The sequence below is a fragment of the Sphaerulina musiva genome (assembly GCF_000320565.1).
Source record: "Sphaerulina musiva SO2202 unplaced genomic scaffold SEPMUscaffold_4, whole genome shotgun sequence".
NCBI classification, from domain to species: domain Eukaryota; kingdom Fungi; phylum Ascomycota; class Dothideomycetes; order Mycosphaerellales; family Mycosphaerellaceae; genus Sphaerulina; species Sphaerulina musiva.
In genome coordinates this window covers 2,396,176-2,412,414 of record NW_016017386.1, presented here as the reverse complement: position 1 = coordinate 2,412,414, position 16,239 = coordinate 2,396,176, and the positions used below count along the sequence as shown (strand labels likewise).

General features: G+C 49.2%; 5 protein-coding genes across 5 annotated transcripts; 1 reads left to right on the top strand and 4 right to left on the bottom strand.

Moving 5' to 3' along the window:
• Nucleotides 1–4,634: 4,634 nt before the first annotated feature.
• Nucleotides 4,635–6,268, bottom strand: SEPMUDRAFT_149046 (glycoside hydrolase family 30 protein). The gene has a single exon (XM_016905305.1). The coding sequence runs from the start codon at nt 6,259–6,261 to the stop codon at nt 4,795–4,797; it is 1,467 nt and encodes a 488-aa protein (XP_016762037.1). The 5' UTR covers nt 6,262–6,268; the 3' UTR covers nt 4,635–4,794.
• A 1,147-nt stretch (nt 6,269–7,415) lies between these two features.
• On the bottom strand, nt 7,416–8,397 carry SEPMUDRAFT_149045 (uncharacterized protein). The gene has a single exon (XM_016905304.1). The coding sequence runs from the start codon at nt 8,100–8,102 to the stop codon at nt 7,866–7,868; it is 237 nt and encodes a 78-aa protein (XP_016762036.1). The 5' UTR covers nt 8,103–8,397; the 3' UTR covers nt 7,416–7,865.
• Nucleotides 8,398–9,566: 1,169 nt separating this feature from the next.
• SEPMUDRAFT_163495 (purine permease) lies at nt 9,567–11,445 on the bottom strand (the record flags this gene model as incomplete). The annotated part of the gene is made up of 3 exons (XM_016908059.1): nt 9,567–10,541; nt 10,604–11,363; nt 11,415–11,445. The coding sequence occupies 3 exons, from the start codon at nt 11,443–11,445 to the stop codon at nt 9,647–9,649; spliced, it is 1,686 nt and encodes a 561-aa protein (XP_016762035.1). The 3' UTR covers nt 9,567–9,646.
• A 130-nt stretch (nt 11,446–11,575) lies between these two features.
• On the top strand, nt 11,576–13,437 carry SEPMUDRAFT_141256 (5-methylthioadenosine/S-adenosylhomocysteine deaminase n1; the record flags this gene model as incomplete). Its single annotated transcript, XM_016902959.1, has 5 exons — nt 11,576–11,592; nt 11,746–11,944; nt 12,009–12,237; nt 12,334–13,238; nt 13,321–13,437. 5 exons carry the CDS (start codon nt 11,576–11,578, stop codon nt 13,435–13,437), a joined length of 1,467 nt encoding a protein of 488 aa, XP_016762034.1.
• A 43-nt stretch (nt 13,438–13,480) lies between these two features.
• SEPMUDRAFT_149043 (VRR_NUC-domain-containing protein) lies at nt 13,481–16,220 on the bottom strand. Its single transcript, XM_016905303.1, has one exon. It carries the CDS (start codon nt 16,193–16,195, stop codon nt 13,502–13,504), a length of 2,694 nt encoding a protein of 897 aa, XP_016762033.1. The 5' UTR covers nt 16,196–16,220; the 3' UTR covers nt 13,481–13,501.
• Between the last annotated feature and the right edge of the window lie 19 nt (nt 16,221–16,239).

Here is a 16,239-nt window from a genome sequence, read left to right as displayed (position 1 = left end):
ATATCTCTCTCTCTCTCTCTCTCTCTCTCTCTCTCCTCCTCTTCCTCCTCCTCCTCCTCCTCCTCCTCCTCCTCCTCCTCCTCCTCCTCCTCCTCCTCCTCCTCCTCCTCCTCCTCCTTGTCCTTATCCTTGTCCTTGTCCTTGTCCTTGTCCTTGTCCTTGTCCTTCTCTTAGTTCTTCTCTTCTGAATTATAGGCAAAGTAGCCCGTAGGGACAGATAGGCAGGCAACTAGGCAGCTAGGCAGGTAGGTAAGCAGGTAGGTAAGTAGTTAGGCGGTAAGGTAGGGTGTTGTAAAGACTACCGCCAAGGCGAAGCGGCTACTACTACGGCTATACGGGCTTTTTTTCCTTTTATATATATATAGAACATACGCTCTCCAGAATTTCTATCCCTATATATACTGTACTTTTATTAGGAATAGTTGGTCTTAAGGAGGTACTCCCTACTTGACCTACGCTATATCTCGGAAGGCTCGGAGGTCGTTCCGTGCCGACTACGCTAAAATAGTGATCCAATAGCGAGCCCGAGGAAATACGACTTAACAGACGACATTTCCCTGTTAATATCTAAGGGCCTGTTCAATAAGGTATCGCCGACCTGCTACGTAACCTACCGCAGGTAACTTGGCACGTATTGAACGTGTTTGACGGTTATATATTTATAGTCTTAATCTATTAAACGCTTTGGCAGCTTTATCTACCTGCTATATATTCTTAAACCTATTAACCTGCGGCGGCAGGTTAACAACCTACTACCGCAGGTTCTTAACCTGTAGCATGTTGCCGGCTTGCCTATTTAGGTATCCTAGAGTACATGTCCGCAGGTTTCTACAAATGCTACTATCTAGCTATATTGCTCGGTACCTTCTATAGGTTCTCTATATATCCGTATTGCCTAGTATACCCCCGTAAGCGTACCTACTATCAAAAGTTATTAAATATTGCTTATAATAGACTCCGACGACGAAGAAGCCGTAGTCCTTATCGCCGCCGCCGCCGCTACCGCCGTCGTATACTACGACGAAAAGCTCTCTCGGGCACCCTAGAAAGAGAGTGATTATAGTACCTAGTAGACAGTATATTTTCTAGAGAGGAGGTAAGAGCTATATAATATATTCTATATAAACAGACGGACGTTTGATCTATTACTAGAACGATTAATAGACTATAGATTAGAGGCAGAGCGTACCCTTATAGCCGTAGAGAAACTATTGTATTTTCTGTATATTGTTAGACAAGGTAGTAGATATCGTACTGTACGAGCTCTATTCTAGAGACCCCTAGGGACTATTAGCGACAGTTTTTATACTATAATAACAGCACTCCTTTCAATATATCCAGAGGTTGTAAGAGAGCTAGAATATAATGTCGACTCTGTTCCCGAGCGTATTGCAACGAACCCGAAATTCTACCTATACTTTAAGGATTGTATAGGTGCACTCGATAGCAGTTATATTAAAGCATATATAGTTAGAGAGACGAAGCTATACCGAAACCGTAAGGGGGATCTCTCTTAGAACGTCTTAGCCGTCGTAGATTTCAATATACTCTTTACCTACGTCCTTATAGGTTAGGAGGGCTCTATAGCTAATATTACAGTACTTAGGTATACTAGGGATATAGAGGGCTTTAGTACGAACATTCTAAAGAACAAGTACTACGTTACGGATACTAGGTATATCTCGTCCGATATAACTATATTACTATTCGCAGGTAGTATAAGGTATTATCTTAAGGAATAGATGTAGCTAGTAGTAGCTGCTAAGCGTAGTAGTATCCCTTAGGCAGATCTACGCCTAACGGACGAGAAAGAGCTATTTAACCTCCGCTATTTATCGCTTCGTAATATAGTAGAGCGAGTGTTCGGGGTACTAAAAATACGATTCTATATACTCGAGAAACGACTAAAGTACTCGATGCAGACGCAAATATAGCTAGTGTATACCCTAGTAGTACTATACAACTTTATCGGAAGGGCTAACGCTAATAATAACCTCTTTAAGGACGAGCTCCGCCGGATAGAGAGGGATATATTGATACCTCAGCGCGACGATATGTTCAACTAGCGTAGATTAGGCTAATCAACCGCGAATTACGCAAAGCAAGAGCGTAAGATAGATAAGCTCTATAATAGGATTGTATTAGAGATATAGCAAGACTACAAGGACTATCTTATTACTATTAGCTATAAAGTTCGAGAGCAGAATAAGATCCCCTAAAAGCTTCCGAGAGATAGTTGATTAATACATTATATACATACTAGACTAATACAACAACCCTACGGTCGAATGCCTTATAAATGAAAGTGATACATAATCGTATATAGTTCTTAGTCTATATATTTTAGTAAGCTTATATCTGTAAAGACAGTAGTATTATTAGTGTTTATAGAACAGGCCTATTGTAGAAGGCGTAGGATTTCCGGTACTACGGCGGAGCGACGCTCTTCTTCTTTATCTATATCTTCCTTATTAGAGTTAGTAAGTCTGATCTTGTAAGGCCTCGTAGTATCCAGATCGACGTTTAGAACCCTATCGCGTAGAATTACTATAATAAAGTATCGTCTACCTGCAGCCTCCGCCTTTGCAATACGTACTAGCTATCTCTAACGCTATATACGTAGAAGATCAATACGAGCTATATTACGGTCAAAGGTATTATTAGTATTGTTATCGCTCTAGACTATAGCTATAAACCGAAGGCGATATTCGAAAGTACCCTCGACGTACGTAGCAACGTACTATAGTTGCTTGTTGAACGTACGTAGGCAGGCCTATTAATAAACTCGAGAGCTATAGAATTCCTATATCAACGCCCTTGCCTACGTTAGTACTCGCTCGGGTTCTATCTTCGTATTAGCAAGAAGCTTAAATACCGTATATATCTTCTTACTAAGCACTGCAGCGCTAGAGACAGGTTTAACCTCTTTCTTAGATAGGATAGGTATAGCTACGGTACGTCGGGTTCGTATACTAGATAGGCCCGGGGTATTAGGATTATCTGCTTCCTCTTATTCGTCGATAGGCTTAATTTGCTTATATTCTAGAGCAACGGAGACAGCTCGTACCCGCTCGACCGGGTGCTTATACTTAGTAGTACGCTTACGCTTCGTAGACTATTTGGCCTTTGCTATACCTATTGCTACTATTGCTCTATCTATAGTATACTCTCCAGTTACAGTCTTCGTCCTCTATATATTCCGATACTACTTAATTCTAGGCAGAGGATTGTTACGTAACTAACGAGCTTCCTTATAACTGTCTATACTAAGGTATTTAGTCTATATAACATTCGCTATAGAGACAATACTAACCTTCTAATCTATACTAAAGCCGCTTACCTTAAGGAGGCGCTCGATAGTAGTTGTCTTGTATTAGTACTAATCGAATTTGGTCTTAACTTAAGAGAAAACTAGGGCTAATTCCTACTTAGGGTATATCTGCCTTGTACCCTTTATAACTGCTACTACAATAGTAGCCTTCTTATTACCCCTTAACCCTCTAGCTCTATAGCGATTTATATATATAAAGTCTGAGTACAGCTTCAAACTAATAAGCTCGAGGCGACGCTCTTTATCCTATAGAAACTTAGACCGCTATACCCTCTTCTAACTACTATCTACCTATATCTCTACTATATCCTTAGTACTGCTATCTCTGCCCTCTTTACTATCCCTACTATCCTCGTCGTCTAGAGCATAATCGACTAGGTCTTAGGAGGAGAGGTCGTCGACTATAGTACCGTTATATAGTTAAGGAGGCTAGCTCTTACTAAAACTGCCTATACTATCTCCTAGAGGCGGCGAGGGCGGAGTAGGTAACGGCGACTAGTCCCGCGGACTAGTATAATCGTCCTAAGTAAGAGTATATAGTTAGGACTAGGAAGATGCTCTAGTAGGAATAGTAGGACGCTTTAGTAGAGGCAGAGAGATGTCCTCTATAGTTATTGCCTTAGCCGCTCGCAGTGCTACCGCATTACGGTCCGCCTTCTCGTTAAAGAGCTAGTTTTGTAACTTGCTAGTATTACGCTTTGTACGAGGTATATAGGGTATAATGTATAGTATATAGTAAGTTCTAATAGTAGAGGGCTACAAATAGCGTAATCGAAGCATTAAATGCTATCTTGAAGTATACGTAGTAGTCGTATTATATAGACGTAGCGTACGGACACTACGTACGGTACGGATACTACGTACGGACGCTACGTACAGATACCTGCAACGATTAATAGAAAAGGATAGTATAGATATATAGTATACGAGATATAGTATACGGATATTTATATATAGGTATACCCGTAGTAGTCAGTAAGTTATACTACTACCTTATAAACCAACTATTGAACAATATACCCTACGAACGATACGGCAGGTTCTCTAGCACTATCGGAAACCTACGAGAGTTAAGAGAGTACGACATACGCCGTTTAGCGCGAATTTCGCAGGTCGCAGAACATGTCGACTGACCTGTCGCAGGTTGGTCGATACCTTATTGAACAGGCCCTAAGAAGACAGCTCGGGTGGATAGCGACCGGAAATTATCGACATACCTGATGCCGACAGAATAACTGCCAAAGCAGACAGGGCCTAATCTGTATAGGGGTACGAAATGAATCGGAGCGTATGTTCTAACCAGCGTGTTTTTACACTAGGGCATGCGAGTAATTTATCAGGCTAACGTATAAGGAAATTCTGTCTAGATAATTATAGCTACACTATTGTAAAGAACGACGTTATATACCAAGTATCCTAGCCAACAACTCGGCAAATCTCAAACACTGCGTTGCTGTTACGTACTATGCCCTAGGCAGCACCCATGTAACTACACTCGAGGGCGGCAGGGAGCCACTCCAGACTGTGCCGCTAGTCGTGTTCATTTGCATGAATACGGGGTTCGCAAAAGTGTTCAGTATCACAACAGTCCGACTACCATTTGGGTTGACGGTAGCAATACTCTGCACATCCCCATTTCCGTTTCCACCATTACCTGTCAAAGGCACGACTGTTGATCCCTTGGGCATATATCTGCTGAACTGCGCCATCATATAGTAGGCCGTATTCAATGTATATGTTCGGTCGTTTCTGACGGTAACTAGACCTTGGCAACTAGAACAGCCACCATAGATATAAGGGCCATTGTTCACATCAGACGCGAGATTCCACGCGATAGCGCCCGATCCCCAGTTCTGCAATGGTCCCAAAGTGAAAGCCGCGGCATTGTACCACGGCTGCGAAGACGGAGTCCAGCATTCAGTCATGTACTGTATAACACCAGTGTTGTTGGCCTTGAAGTCTGACATTACGCTCCATGGTTGGGAAGAGTAGCAGTGCCATGCTATAGTGTTGACAGGAGCGTTGTCCAGGATCCTCTGCGCGTATACGGGCTGATCAAGATTGTGATCGTAGCCCCAGATCTGGGTATTGAGACTTGCTCTCGTAATAGCTGGCCCCACAAACTTCTGAATCAATGCCGCATTCTCGTAATCATACACGTACATGGATGGGTAGGAGGCAGTCGAAAACAATGGCTCGTTTTGTATCGTAATGGCGTTGACTGGAGCACCTGCATTGGCATATGCTTGGAGGTACTTCACGAAGTAATTTGCATAGGGGTCTGCTAGGTTATCTTCCGTCGGGTCGAGGTATCTGTCCAGCAAGTTGTTGTTCGTAGCGTTGCCCGTCAGGGCACCGTTTCGTTTCATCCAGCCTGGGGCACTCCATGCGGAGCCGAGCAGTGTCATTGCAGGTGCAGAGGTACGCATCTTCGCCAGCAGGCTAGCCATGGCAGTACCATTCGGTCCGAGAGCAAAGTTTGCCAGGCTAGGATCCCTCGCTCCATCGTTATATGTGTAGTTGGTTGCGCTCAAATCCGAACTTCCAATAGTATGCCGCATCAACGAGAAATTTGCCGAATTCGATGGACCAGCTGTCATCAGCACATTCAACAACGACGTCTGTTGAGCGCTTGTAAGTCGATTGAAGTTGACAACGGTGGCATCCGTGACCGCTGCGCCGAATCCGGTCACGTTTTGACGATATGCGGCAGCCGTGTCGTTCAGGAAGAGGCCCCAAGGCTGACTGCCCGCGGGTTGGGTACCAAGCCCCCTAACTGGTGCGGTGATGTTCGTGAGCTTGTATGTGCCATTATAGTTGGAGCATACAGCAGAGGCAGGAGTAGACTGTCGAGTCTCGAGCAATGATGCTGCTGCGGTTGCTGGAGGACCCGAAGCGATAATAGCTGTCAGAAACGAGAGCAGCAGCATGTTGACCGACGTTTGATGGAGTTGATCTCAAATTGAACTGATAATATGTATGTGTATAGAAGCCATTTGCAGTGGGATACGAGCGCTTATATGCTATAGCTTCTGAGAGCACTGAGTCTGAGAATAATTCTCTGCTGGCATAGTCTGGACTCGGATCTGTGATCGGAGGCTAACGACTGAGGTCATGGCGCAGCAACCAGATGAGCCCCTGGCCCCTGGGCTGCATGGACGAGGCCAGATGAGATTGAGTTCGCAACCAAATCGACTGCCCAGACGGATCCCAGCGCCTGTACATGCAGATTCTTCGGCTTGATAGAGAGACAGAAACGGGTATGTGTGTCCAGATCGAGAGTCATCTACAGGCAGTGCGTAGACTTGAGAAGCTACCTCCTAGATCTTGGAGATCAACCGGTTTCCATAGCGTGGCAAATGACTCTGGAACTCCACAGCTCAATGTTAGCGCTGATCAAAAGGCCCATAGCGATTTAGATTGGCCAAACCGTACAGACAGACAGTCGTGACTTGGGACAACGTGCAGGTGGTCAGCAATGCGTGTCGATCGAAGCCTAGGGCACAGTGGCTGAGGTCGTGCCGAGCAAAGACAACAAGTGAACGAAGAATGAGCTGCTCACATCACTCACATCACTCACACCACTCACACCACTCACACCACTCACATAGGCCGGCCAATCAACGCCCCGAGCAGACAGCTTCGCATCACGCTTGTGATGAATCTCATCGCAATCGATCTTGGTGCTCCAGTGACATAAGGTCCAGGCTGTCAAATTGTTGCTAGCTCCCAAAGGATCGTACTTTTCAACCGTGGAGATACTCCTCTCCACCAGGTCGGGTACCAGCTCGTCCTAAGTGAAAGGCCAGAGCTGAATAGATGCCATGACCAACCGCTTCCAAGCATCCCGCGTCATGAAAGTGGCCACGGAGAACAATATCCAGAGCGCTGCAGACCTGGTATAGACAGACAGCACCAGCAGATTTGTGCGACAGTGCGAGATGTGGTTGTTGCCATGTCTCGGTCTGCAAACTTTGTCGGGGCTAGCTGCAATCCTTCCGCGCAGGGGCTGTCGGAAAGCGATCCGGACGCAGGGACGGTTGCGATTGTACAAAATTGCGCATTGTGCGTTTCTAGCGTTTTTGGGAACCAGGTTATTGCACGATGCAGCTGAACCGCTTCTGTCCTGGTATCTGTGTACCTGTTACCAGATTCGGCCATGTTCGGTGGCTTTTGAGCTTCGAGCCACCTCGAAATTGTTGTAGCGCCCGCAACCAACCAGATCTCCAGTCATACAGGTGTGCGCGTGCCGCTTAGGCCCAACAACCAGTTGGCACGGACCCCATTATGCACGTTAGATGTGATGCCGCCTACATCAAGCATCAGTAGCACCAATCGATTGGAATCTTACATAGTCCATCTGCGCTCGCTTCAGAAGTGCCAACCGAGCCAAGTGAAGTGCGGTCTTGCGAAGTCGCGTGACCGGTCAAGTCGGTACAGAGAGTAGAGAGACGGTCATTCACACGAGCAGTGACTTGTCGTATTTCATGTGTAGAAAGTATGTTCTGTCAACATTAAATCCGGATCTGGATGCTTAGGGGCCTGTTTGATCGCACCACAAGTGCTGGACTCCCATCTCGGTGCAGCTAGGAGTGTGTATCTTCGATGGATTGGAGTTGTAGAAGTGCATCGTTGAAAATCTCGTTTCATCGCGCTGATACCCACTTTTCCGACGCCAAATTGCAAGGCGTAGGACCGATGGTTCCCCTTTGTATTGCCAAGAATGTCCGGATAAGTAGGTAGCTTGTTTTCGATCTATGGGGTGGGTCATATCTGTTGCATGATCATCACATGTACAGTCCAGAAGGGATGTGTCATACCAATCGATGGCAGATGACCGAACAGGACGGCAGGTGAAGATTTGCAGAACGCGGCGACTGCAAGCCAGAAAAATGAGTTTTAGTTTTTCGCGACATTAGGCATGGGGGTTCGACGAGAGATACCAGGACCGTGGATGCCACACCAGCTTCTCGCCACTTGGTACTGCAGCCATATCCCGATCAATGAGGCTGCTCGCCAAGCGACGCGATTCTTGTGAGTACCATCTGACACTGCCTCTACAGCGGGAGCGGCGAGGGGATTAGACTTCCAGAGACGGCTCGCATAGAGCAAGGGGGCAGTAGGGCAGTAGGAGCGGAGAAGGTCGTTTGGAAGTCTCGCTCGAAGGATCATCTGGCCACGCCAATCTAGAATCGAGGCGGACACCACCTTCTACATGGAGGTAGCACAGGTACACAGGTAGGTATGCTGAATTGGCCGATTCGGCTCCAGAAACGAAGACGGTGGCGCAGATGACGAATGTGATGGCGGAATCCTGTATTTGATGCACCTGGGATGGAGTCCTTCCACGTCGTTTTGGACGGAATTTTTTCACGACAGCGGTAAATCAGGTGGGTAATCGATTCTGCAGCACTTCATAGGGGTCAGAGGGAGAAGTAGAATGGTACGGTGTGCGTCGATTGCAATGAAATGTTGGCTGGAGGGTGCATTTCTTGGACGCAGGACGCCTCGTCGGGATCTCTGACCTCAGGTATGTACAATAGGCCGGTAGGAGGTAAGGTAGGGAACGTTCGGTCAGCGTAATCTCGACGTTCATGTTTGCTGTATGTTCACGGGGTACAGCAGCTAACTCGTCCAATGCAGCGGCCTGCAATGCATTTTTTTCATACTTTTCGTCCAGGACTGCATCCAGCTACACTCATATGAGGTACAGCAATCATAACGGGATTGCATGTTACGTGGGCAATATGACTTGTGCGGCCTGGAGTAAGCTGTATGTCTTGAGCACAAGCAACGGCTTCCGATGTTGATCGAACGACGGGTCGTAAGAGAAGTGGAAGAGATCTGCTGGTGAGTTGTTATTTTTGCTGATGCGCGAAGAGAGGAAGGAGGAGATCGACGGGAAGGGTTGCAGGATGCGCGGAAGTGCGCGTGGTGTCTGATCTTGGCGCTGTTTTTTCTCCGATTTCCGCAAGCTCCTTCCTTCCTTCCTCCCTTCCTTCCTTCCACACTTCCTTCCACGCCCACGCGTCCTTCCTTTCCACGCTTCCACGCTTCCTTCCTTCGTTCTTGTTCGATCCTTCCGTTTCCCTTCCTGCCTGCTGTAGCCTCAACCACCTCGCCCTGCACCTTCCCCACATCAGCCCTGCCTATCTCGTGACCCTCCTCTTCCTCCTCCTCTTCCTCCTCCTCCTCTTCCTCTTCCTCTCCCTCCTCCCTCCTCCCTCCTCCTCATGGCCTCCACATGCACCACCCTACCTACCTCCTACACAGTCACAACCGGACACACAGCGCCAAGATATATCTTATAATTTCTCATCTCGACATCACCATTTCCGCACTCCGAAATGAGTCAGTTGCACTCGCTCGCTCGCGTGGCAAGAGCAAATTCAGAGCTGTTGCAATCACTGCACAGATGATGAATGGCGTCTCCACGATCAGATTCACGCCCTGCAAAAGCCCGGCCAGCTGATGATTCGAACCCTCGTAAGCCAGCACCTGCTTGAACCACGTCGGCTGGACGATATCGACAAACCCGATCGCCAGAGCAGCAGTGAGGATAAACCGATTCCTCTTCGTCCACTCGATCAGAGACAGGACTCGCAACCCAGCCACCGTAATAGTCGAATACAAGAAGACTTGCATCCCACCCAGAACAGAAGCGGGCATGGATGCAAAGAGGGCGCCAAATTTTCCAAATACACCCATCAAAATGAGTATGCCGGAGGCACACCAGCCTGCTCGTCGTGATGCACATCCTGTCAGCACAATTACTCCATTGTTTCCCGCTTGGGATACCATTGGCAGACCTGTGCCAAGAGCCGAGAAGAAACTTCCCAAGCCATCGCATAGAATTCCTCCCTGTATACGGCTGTTGAACTGGGTGCCTTCGATTTCGACTCCGCTGATTTCTGCTGTAGCAAGTATATCTGGCATGCAGCTGACTGCTTGGCACGCGAACATGATCATCAGAGGCAGTACCAATGTGCCATCTACCGAGAGTCGAAATGTGTGCACCCAAAGGAATGTCACGACAGGAGCCTCGTCGATTGTTGAGCGAGCCCAATACCCTGTGCCACCTGATATCGCGCAACCGACACCAAGTCCGATGCCCACCGAGGCCGACTTCATCAAAGGTGAGCCAATGACCTCCACTAGTATAATGGTTATGAAAACGCTGAAGCCGAGGCCAATAAGCTTCGGATCGCCCCTATAATATTTCCAACGTGAGCTGTGCTTGATGACACGTGAGCGATGGAAAATGTCACCTACCAAGGCAATGGCTTCGGCGCGTCAATACTCGGGCAAAGCTCGTAGAATCCCGTTCCGCCATTGCAATTGGAGCTCCCTCCCCAATTCTGCATTCCATTTCCGATGAGATACACACCAACCATGAGCAGCAAGCTCCCAGTCACCATCTTCGGAAACAGTCGATTGAGCGTCTTTGGCGGGACTAACGACATCACGATCTGAGTCCAAACTGTACAGAGCATGGTGCCCAGGACATTTCCCCAAGCAGCCGGACACGCCAACCGCGAACCTTCCGCATCGACGAGACAGGCCCCGTTGTCGTATCGTAAAGCAGCATAGCTGATCACAATTGCCAGGATGTCAAAGGTCGGACCAACAACAGATAGTAGACCCGTGCCGATGAAAAAGGGCGTCTTGGCAATATGCACTCTCGTGACCTGCAAAGCCGTTGCAACGCCCGTCGTGATGAACGATGCCGAGACGAGATATGCTGTGAGCGCGGGATCCAAGGTCAAGATGCCGGCAACTGCGAGAGGTGGCGAAACGATGGAGCCTACCATGCACAACGCATGCTGCAGTCCGAGCAGTAGAGTGAGCAGAATGGGGACCTCATCGTTCAAGCCGTAGAAGGGCGGCAAGCGATCTTGGTATTGCTGATTGAATGGCCAAATGCTAGGCGTGATGAGGTAGAGGTAATCGTAATCTCCGATCCAGCCATGGCGGGAGGTGAGGTAGTACTTGAGGTATCCCGCCCGTGATGACCAAATATCATCCTGCTGCCCTCCATCTTGGGTGTTGTCTTGGTGGACTACGCTTGTGGGCTCCTTCTCACTCGTAACGGCAGCTGGATCGATTCCCGACATGGTGTGTGCCTCTCCAGATGTCCTCGATCATCGTTGAAGACGAGCAAGTGTTTGTCTGTTGTCACCAACATGAGGCGATGGATGCTACAGATAGCTTGATAACGTCCGGTCGTCGGGCGACGGCCTGGCCATGGATAGGCGAACAGGGTAGGGTGTCTAGGGGCCCCATAGCATGAACGGCTTAGTACCTCTCAACATCACCTTGATCGAGAACTACCTAATGAGTCTGTACAATTGATCCCAGTCGTTCTTCTATCGTACCTCTAGGTACTTCCCAATGGCAACGGCGATGCCCAGTAGACGGCTATACATACACTGTACCATCATCACCGTCAATCCAAGCCGAGACATCATCACAGACGGCGCCATTTTGGTGGAAGACACCCGTATAGTCGCCATTGGAACCTCACAAGCTTTGCTTGCAGAAGTCAGCGACTCTAGTTACGAAACTGTTGACCTAGGACGAAAGATTGTGATTCCTGGCTTGATCAATACGCATGCATGTACATGGCTTTCTGGGTCTAACTCATGCATCGGCTGACAGTATGATTTTGCTCTTCCAGGTCCATCTCGCCCAGTCCTTGCTACGAGGTTTAGCAGAAGGTCTTGACTTGCACGAATGGCTTTGCTCCGCAATATGGCCCCTGGAGGCTGCTTTCCAAGGCGCAGACGGCTATATTGCTGCCAAGCTGACCATAGCGGAGATGTTGAAGAGTGGCACAACGACTTTTCTAGAGCCCATGTCAACGCATACAACGGGGTTAGAGAACGTGGTACGCGCGGTCGATGAGAGTAAGCCCGCTCTCCAACATGATATACATGGACTGGTGGTGGTGGTGGTGATATGCTGCTGCTGCTGCTGCTGCTGATGCTGTATTGCTTCTCCAGGTGGCATACGCGCCTGCATAGGTAAACTCGTTAAAGTCTCAGAGACCAACGCCGCAACGGGCATGATTGATGCTCGAGACAAAGACGTGGCTTCCATGAGCATCGACGCCGCATTAGAGGCACACGCCATCTACCACAACAACTTTGACAATCGTCTCCAAATCTGGATGGCCCTCCCCACGCCCCGAGGCAGCGATCCATCCTTCCATGCCCTCGCCGCAGAATCCGCGCAACAACATGCGATAAATCTCACAATGCACTGTGCAGAAGCCCCTCGAGACCTGGAAATCTACCAAACTCATTATCATTGCTCCCCTATGGAGTTCTGCACTCGGAGCCAGATATCAAACGGGGTGAAGCAGACGAAGACCGTATTAGCTCACATGGTCAATCTCGACCTCACAACGGACATTCCCCTCCTCCTGGAAGCAGCAGAAACGACCACCATCTCTCATAACCCAGCCTCCAACTGCAAACTCGGCAACGGCATCGCTCCCATCTCCACACTGCTCTCTGCATCCTCAGCATCCAACAGGAAAAGGATCAACATCTCCCTCGGCACAGACGGTGCCCCCTGCAGCAACACCCACGATCTCTTTCGCACCATGCACCTGACCTCTCTTCTCGCATGCGGTACAGCCCGCGACGCACAAGGCCTCTCGGCGAAGCAAGTCTTGGCCATGGCGACCATCCATGGCGCAGAGGCGCTGGGCTTGGAGGATGACGTCGGAAGTTTGGAAGTGAACAAAAAAGCAGATTTTGTCGTTGTAGATCCGTACACGATTGGGGCGGGAGCGGCGCCATATGATTGGGAACAGTGCGGCTCCGGTGGAGTGGATCCGGTTACGGTGGTGGTGCATTCGTGTACGGGTAGGGATGTTGATATGGTGGTTGTGGATGGGAAGGTAAGTTTGTCTCTGACTTGGAGACAAGATTCATGACATGGTTGGGGATTGCTCGCTGACTGACTGGTCTATGGATTCCTAGGTTCTGGTCCAAGGGGGAAAGCTCGTAGATGGAGACGAGCAAGCTCTGTTGGCTGAGGCACGAGTCAGTGCTAGAGGAATTCGAGAAAGATCTGGGATCAAGGCTCAACCTGCGTGATCGAGGAAGCCTTTCGAAAACATATATTTGTGTTTTTTTTTCTTGCTGATACGCATACTCTCCCTTATCTCATCACCCTGACTTCCTTCGCGACAGCATGACATAATTCCACTCTCACGCCCGCGGAGCACAAGACATCGATCCACATCCTCTGCGTATCACTCAGCCGATCATTCTCGCTCTTCACTTCGGAAAACATAACCTCACCTCCTCCCCCCTTTTGCCCATCTTCTCTTTCCAGTCTCCACAGAAATAAATCCGGGACTCCACCACCTCTCTGTCCATACTCTTGCACCATAACCTTCATGACTGTACTCAATGCCGCAGGCTCGAAACACTGTGCAATTTCCAATAGATCATCGAGTTCGAAAGTCCAGTCTAGACCCACAACGCAAGTCTGCCGTTCGTGGTGATTAGCCCACACGCGTTGTATGTGCTCCGCAGCATCTCCGTTACTGATTTCATTCAGTCGAGCATTCACTTCGCTGATGCGGCTGGGGTAAAAGGCATCAGTGTGTAGATCCAAAGGGCAGGTCTGGTAAGCTGTCTGGAAGACATTCGGGATATAGAGGAAGAGAATGTCGAAGAAGAGATAGGCGAAGAGGGTTCGGACGACGCGGCCCTCGGAGTGGTAGCCTTTCCAACCCAGGGCGCGATAGGAGGAGAGGCACATTTCTTCTACTGAACATTCGCCCTCGAGAGGTTTGGTGTCGTCGCTTTCCGCAGACGACCCGTCTTCTTCGGGCTTAAGAGAACGGTCACTTGAAGGCTTGTCAACAGGCTGGAGCAATGCCGGGTCCAGCCATATCGTTTTTGCGCCGCGGAAGCCGGTTGCTTTCATTTGTTCGCTATTGCGACGACTACTGGCGTTTGTCGCAGGACGCTCGATGCGGATGCCCTCGAAAGAGCGTTCTTGAGCTTTCGCTAAGCGAACATGGTCGAAGTCATGCTGGAGTCTCTTCGCGATCTTGAGACTCTTCTCCAGCTTGGTAATCCTCTTTTGCAAGTCCCGGTGGAAGATGAGGTGTGTCAGTTGGTCTTGTAAGCCGTCCTCACAAGTCCCCAGAGCCACTCGTTTGTAGTGCTTCTTTTTGGCTTCCACATCTTTACACGCCGGTGGCGATGACAGATGGAGATACATGTAATGCTCCTCCAGTAGCGCCTTCCTCTGATACCAGTCGCCACGTCGTGAGGTATGGAAGAGTCGTTGACCAAGGAGCTCACAGAGCACTTCGTGTTCTCGTTTGTGATCCTTGAGCTTGCCGAGAACATACGCTGCCTTGTGTACAATCCGTGTATACACCCAGGCGGGTGATAGTCGTCGCAGATATGCACCTTCGCCAGTGCTGTAAATACTGTCTTCTTTGCGCTGCTCGTCCGCGAGTAAAGTGCGCCAGCGCGGTAGTACTTCTTCGAAGAGGCCCAGGATTTCTTGCAGTGTCTCTTTCGTGGGCGTCCCATTGAATTCTAGCACATTATCAACCCTGAACTGTGTTCGGACAGACGCTTCAAACTCCAGCAGTAGGGACCGAGAGGGAAAGATGCTGGCAGAGCGAGAGACGATGTACTCGGGAAAATTACGTCTGGCTATCCGAGCAAGAATGATGGTGGTCAGTGACTTCTCAGTCCACTCTGACGAGCGATAAAAGACCAAGTGAACACGCTCGAAGAGCTTGAGTGCGGCTACGGAGAGGCGAATGCAAGGGCCAGTCTCTGTCATTATTTTGTCAAGAAAATGAGCATCACGGTTCTCGAGCCTACCGGGAGTGGCCTCGCGGCTGTTATGGTCTACTTGGTCGGGGTCGCGTGATGCTGTGGTCTCATCTGTGTCCGACCGTCGTAAGCTGCCGAAGCGCGACAAAGCGGTCTGTGATCCGCTCGTCTTTTGCAGATTCTTCAGCAACTCCTTCTTGTTCTTACCCTGCACCTTGACTTCTTTGGCGATTGCCTTGAGTTCGTCCAGCAGAAGCAATGAAGACGCTTCTTCTAGGGTCTTGATGCAGTCCTGTGACCTGTCTGCAAAGGTGAAGCTCGCGCAGAGAGTAGTTCCTTCGGGCGGCTCCAGCTCACCGGGATGATATGGGTCCTGCGAGGAGGCCAGCGGCAGATTTCTTGGCTTCTGCAGCTCCTCGATGGCAGCCTGCAGATCTGCAATGTCGCTGTGGTAGCCCAGCCGACTGATTCGATGCCAGCTGGATGTCTTTCGAAGGAACAGTCTGACATAGAGGTATTGCGCTTCGTATGATGACTCCCGCCACTGTTTGAAGACAACGTGTTCTGCCTCATCGAACAGGTGGCTCTCCTCTTCTAGCACAGTTTCCAAAGCCAAGTTGAAGGCATCAACATAGATTGAAGTCTTGCCTCGAACCCATTTTCGACCATCTAAGCGGCCGTGCAAGCCAAGATCTGCCTGCTCGGCCGCCTTCTGGGCCTCATAAGCCTGGATGGCCTCCTTGTCTGTCTCTATGGGCGGCAGAGCAGTTTCAATGTCGGTTTGTCTTTTGGGCTCTTCCCACGAATCTTCAATATCACTGTCATCCTCCGAGTCTGGAATCTCATCTCTTTTGACCTTGGATGCGCTCTTGGGACTCGTGCGGTGTACAAAGTCGGTAATGTCGCGTTTTACGCGCTTCGCAGGCGGCGTGGGAAAGTCTTGGTCGTCATCGTCGTGGTATTTGGTGGACTTGGGGTGAGGAATTCGTTTGCTGAACATGGCATTGTGTTGAGAACTACCTATACCACGATCCTGCAGCATCATTCCGATTAGACATGGTCAATGTCGTTGCACGAGAGGGCGATGGC

Excerpts from the sequence above, each read along its gene's own strand:
- SEPMUDRAFT_149046 (XM_016905305.1), bottom strand. The coding sequence starts at position 6,261 with ATGCTGCTGCTCTCGTTTCTGACAGCTATTATCGCTTCGGGTCCTCCA.
- SEPMUDRAFT_149045 (XM_016905304.1), bottom strand. The coding sequence starts at position 8,102 with ATGACCCACCCCATAGATCGAAAACAAGCTACCTACTTATCCGGACAT.
- SEPMUDRAFT_149043 (XM_016905303.1), bottom strand. The coding sequence starts at position 16,195 with ATGATGCTGCAGGATCGTGGTATAGGTAGTTCTCAACACAATGCCATG.